Consider the following 5,372-nt stretch of genomic DNA (forward strand, 5'->3'; position numbering starts at 1 on the left):
CCAATTTTTACTTAATTACTATCTCAGGCCCCGCAGGAGGAAAAGTGAGACAGGAAGTGAGCAATATGAGTCCAAGTGCATGCAGGGAAGGCAAACTACAAAATCTGTTTGTTTGCTTTTTATCTTCCCCATGTGTGCACATATTGGTAAATCCAGAGCTAATCAAATGCTGTGCCTGAGGGCCCAGGCACCTGCTTCGTAAATGACAGTGTGGGTCCTGCCTGCCCTGGGCCCAGTTCCCACTGACCTCAAGGTCTTGGCCAAGGTGTGGGGTGAGAGGTCCCCACTGCTTCTTAGAATCTGTGCCTGCCCAACCCTGCTCCAGATTTTCCCAGGCTGTGGGCTGGAGGGGCTGGTGGCCAATTTTACATGCATGATTGAAAGTCAGGGACACGGAACATTGATAACAATACAATACAAATATTTACTTAAAACTCACAACAACGTAAGCACCTTTAATCCACCGGAAAGGCACGTGTGGAGTGACAGGAACTGGGAGGGAGGGGTTGGAGGTGACCTATACAAGGCTTGCCTCAGAACACTGAAGGTCATGGAGAGATACCTCTTCAAGTTGAATTTGAAAACATGATACCTACCCTCCGCCCCAACAAGCTAAGTGTTCTGTCCCTGTGGGGTGAGGGTGGGGGTCTGGAGAAGGAGGCACTTGGGGGGCCAATTGTAGCCCGAGGCTGCGGCATGTCTAGGTCATGTGATCTGGCTCCTTGGGGCGCGGTCCTCTCTTTCCCTTTGGTTCTCTTGGTCTGGGGTCTGGCACTGAGGTGCCGAGACATGGCTGCATTCGGGGTGGGGACGAGAAACCTTCGCGGTCCAGCATGGGACCGCGCACAGGACGCTCACAGGCAGCGTACTGAGGTCATGAGGTTGCTCACGTGGGGCGCCTGGCAGCTCCTAGCCCATGAAGCACGCCGGCCCCACTTCGAAGCCAAATTTCTGAGACGCTTCACCGAAGTCATTGAACATGATGTCCACAATGGGCACTTGTTCCACTTTGGGGGTATCAATCTCCAGCACCGTTTTCTGATAGCCTTTCCTCGTCTGGGGACAGGAAGAGACACAGATAGAGGTTAGGGACAGTGGGACCTCACCTGGCTCCGAAGAAATACAACCAGAGCTTGACCTGAGATCCTGGGGTAGTGGGAGGGAAAGTCTACAAGGAGACCACCAGGGACACCTTGTCACTCCCCTGCACACCCCAGAAAGCGGGCCATGGGCTGATCAGTTTGGTGAGTCACATTCCACACTGACCATCTCTCCCCTAGACCTCTGAGGACACTTCCTGCTTCAGTCTATTGCAGCCCACCAGTAGGAAGGATGAATGCAAGCAAGGGTGGAGCAACTTCAACTGGACCATCAGGAAAGACCAGCAGGAGGAAAGCGGCAATCCAGTTCTGCTTCTGACCAGCCACATGGCCACAGGGGAGACACTGAGCCTCTCAGGCCCACCCCCAGCTGCAGAATGGGGACTATGTGTAGTTACCCTTCTGGGAGCTGGGTGAGCTGCTGAAGATGACTACGTAAAGGGCTGGACTAGCATGGGGACATAAGAAGCACCCAACACATGTGAAACTGTTGTGACATCACTTCTGCTGTGACATCACTTCCTGAGAAGCCCGGGGTGTTCATGCCCTGGTGTGGTGGCCATGCTGTCCTAGTGCTGGTCTTGGGGAAGGTGTAATGCCACCTCTGAGAGAAGATGATAAGAGACTCCTAATCACTCAAGGCCATGCCGAAAGCAGACCTCTGCAGAGGACCACGCAGGGAGGAACTGATACTTCCAGCCAATAGGAGGACGCCATCTTGAACAGACCTCACTTCAATCACACCTCCAAATGCCAGCAACCCCAGCAGCCTCCTGAGAGACCCTGGGCCAGAGCCCTCAGCCAAGCTTCTCACAGACTTCTGACCCACAGAAACCCACTGAGATAGGGTTGCGGTTGTTTAGAGCATGCAGGAGCCCTTGGTGGGCAGTGCGAGCGGTTAACATGTTCAGATGCTCACTGAAAGGAAATTTAAGTCCACCTGGAGACACTTCAGAAAAGGGCCTGTAAATCTACGACTGAAAACTCACCCACTGAGAACCCTGTGAGCACAGTTCTACTCTGACACATGTGGGGGCACCATGAGTGGAATCTACTGATGAAAAATCACCCACTGAGAACCCCGTGGGGCACAGTTCTCCTCTGACACACACGGGGCACCATGAGTGGGATCTACTTATGAAAAATCATCCACTGAGAACCCTGTGGGGGACAGTTCTACTCTGACACATGTGGGGGCACCATGAGTGGGATCTACTTATGAAACATCATCCACTGAGAACCCTGTGGAGCTCAGTTTTACTCTGACACACATGGGGGTGCTATGAGTCAGGGTCAACTCAGTGGTAAGTGGTTTACTGGTTGATATACAGCCATGATAACCAGTGTGTCCTCTTCAAAGAGCCCAGGTGGCACAATGGCTGCTAACTAAAAGGTAGTGGTTTGAACCCACCTGGCGGTCTGCTCCTGTAAAGAAGACAGCCTAGAAACCCTACTGGCTGTTCGACTCTGTCATCCGGGATCCCTACTGAGTCAAGATCAACTCATCAGCACCTAACAGCAATATCAACACTCTCTTTGACTCCGTTTTCTCCACTGTAGAATGTGTATACTGACTTTCCAGAGGTGGGTGTGCAAACGCAGAGCAGAGTCTGCAAGTCAGAGCACCAAGAAGCAAGTCCCTATGATTGGCACTAGATGTCAGCACCCCTACTTCATCTCTGAGTTCCCTCTCATCCCCCATGTCCCTGCTCTGATGGATCATTGTGTCATGTGGAATTCATTCAAAGCCTGGATTTGAACTTCAGGATGAGTAAGAATCCTCTCAGGAGACAGTTGTGAGTTCACCCAGAGTTTCGCTTCACCAGGTTGAGGGTACGATTCAGAATTGGCCCTTTTCAAAGACAGTTGGAGTCTTTGACATGTGGGACTCGTGGGCCATTATTTATAAGTAACTGTCCCAAAGGACCAGCTTAGGGCAGCCAGGGAGCTGAAAGCAACCGGCAGGACAGCAAGGGGCAGTCACAAGTCCACTTCCAGGATCAATGAGGAAGGGGTGGCACACTGCCCTGAAGCTGCTGGAAAGGCAGTGGGGGCTGGAACGCTGACCTCTAAATGGTGGTCACCCTGCAGGCAGGAAGCCCAGGCCAGCAAAGAGGAGCCAGAGGCCACTTTACCCCAGTGAGGCTCCATCCCTCTGGGCCTCCCTGCAGATGACCACATGAGGCTTTGGCCTAGACTTCACTGGACCCAGGAGGGAAGAATCAACACCTCTGTTTTGGACTGAAATGTGTCCTCCCAAAACATAGGTCAACATGGCTAGGCCATGCCTTTTAGTATTGTGCATCTGTCCTTAATTCTGTGATCTGAACTAATCACCCTGCCCGCTATGGTGCTATGAGGCAGGATAAAGATGTATCTCTTTTGAGATATGTTCTTGTTAGGTACCATTGAGTTGGTTCCTACTCATAGAGACACCACGCAAAGCTGCGCCATCCTCACAGCTGTTAGACTTGAGCCTGTTGTTGCCGCTGTTGTGCCGATCCATCTCGTCGGGGGTCTTCCTCTTTTAAGCTGACCCATCACTTTCCCAAGGTTGTTGTCCTTCTCCAGGCATGGGTGCTTCTTGATAATATATCCAAAGTATGAGAAACAAAGTCCAGCTATCTTGGCTTCCAAGGAGCATACTGGTTGTACTTCTTCCAACACAAATTTGTTTGTTCTTCTGGCGGTCCATGAGACTTTCAATATTCTTCTCCAACACCATGACTCAAATGCATCCGTTCTTCTACGGTCTTCCTTATTCACTGCCCAACTTTCACATGCATGTGTGGCTACTGAAAATACCGTGGCCTGGGTCAGGCGCACCTTCGTCCTCAAGCTGACCTCTTTGCTCTTGAACACTTTAAAGTGGTCTTGTGTAGCAGATTTGCCTAGTGCAATATGTTGTTTGATATTTTGACTACTGCTTCCATGATTGTTGATTGCGGGTCCAAACAAAATGAAGTTTTGACAAGTTCAATCTTTTTTTTTGCCATTTATCATGATGTTACTTATCGTTTCAGGTATGAGGACTTTTGTTTTCTTTACATTGAGGTGCAACCCATACTGAAAACTGTAGTTTTTGATCTTCATCAGTAAGTATTTTAAACCCTCTTCGCTTTCAACAAGCAAGGTTGTATCATCAGCATATCACAGGTTGTTAATGAGTTTTCCTCGAATCCATATCTTCTTCATATAATTCGGCTTCTCAGGTCATGTACTCAGCATACAGACTAAATAAGTATGGTGAAAGAATAAAACCCTGACACACACCTTTCCTAATTTTAAACCGTTCAATGTTCCCTTGTTCTGTTCAAACAACTGCCTCATGGTCTATGCACAGGTTCCTCATGAGCACAATTTAGTGTTTTTGGAATACTCATACTTTGCAATGTTGTCCAGAGCTTGTCATGATCCACACCATCTAAAGCCTTTGCATAGCTAATAAAGCACAGGTACACATTTTTCTGGTATTCTCTACATTCAGCAAAGACCCATCTGATATCAGCAATGATATCCCTTGTTCCACCCTCCTCTTCTGAACCTCTGGAAGTTCTCTGTCAATGTAAGCTTGCAGCCATTTCTGAATTACCTTTAGTAAAACTTGACTCACATGTGATATCAACGATATTGTCCAATGATTTCTGCATTCTGTCAGATTTCTGCATTCTTTGGAATGGGCACAAATATGGATCTCTTCCAATCAGTTGGCCAGGTAACTGTCTTCCAATTTCTTGGCAGAGATGAGTGAGAGCCTCCAGTTTGTTGAAAGATTTCCATTTGTGTTCTGTCAATTCCTGGAGTTTTGTTTTTTCTCCAATGCCTTCAGTACAACTTGGACTTCTTCTTTCAATACCATTGGTTCTTGATCATATGCTACATCTTGAAATGGTTTAACCTTTTTTTTTTTGGTACAGTGACTCTGTGTACATTCCATCTTCTTTTGATGCTTTCTGCATCGTTCAATATTTCCCCCCATGTTGCTGTTGTTGTTAAGTGCCTCCTGGTCCACAGAGACCCTCTATAGGGTTTCCAAGGAGCAGCTGGTGAGCTTAACCACTAACCTTGTAGTTCAAACTGACACTGAAGTCTAGTGCATTAACCCACAGCGCCACACCAGGACTCCTTTAGAATCCTTCAATATTGCAAGTAGAATTTTGCATTTTTTCTTCAGTATTTCTTTCAGCTTGAGAAATACTGAGGGTGTTCTTCCCTTTAGGTTTTCCAACTCCAGGCCTTTAAAATACATTATTTTTGTTGTTGTTAAGTGCC

The 5,372-nt window shown here is 48.1% G+C and overlaps 1 protein-coding gene across 2 annotated transcripts in view; it reads right to left on the reverse strand.

The window, feature by feature from the left end:
- Positions 1 to 901: 901 nt before the first annotated feature.
- Positions 902 to 5,372, reverse strand: part of COL5A1 (collagen, type V, alpha 1) — a 170,618-nt gene continuing 166,147 nt past the window's right edge. The window contains exon 66 of one of the 2 annotated variants that reach the window (XM_006863708.1): positions 902 to 1,056. In XM_006863708.1, coding sequence (XP_006863770.1) covers positions 910 to 1,056 — 147 coding nt within the window. In that variant the 3' untranslated portion in view covers positions 902 to 909. The remainder of the gene's footprint in view (positions 1,057 to 5,372) is intronic. The other variant, XM_006863709.1, reaches the window with a different exon arrangement.

The sequence above is a fragment of the Chrysochloris asiatica genome, unplaced genomic scaffold, assembly GCF_000296735.1.
Source record: "Chrysochloris asiatica unplaced genomic scaffold, ChrAsi1.0 scaffold00056, whole genome shotgun sequence".
Classification (NCBI taxonomy): domain Eukaryota; kingdom Metazoa; phylum Chordata; class Mammalia; order Afrosoricida; family Chrysochloridae; genus Chrysochloris; species Chrysochloris asiatica.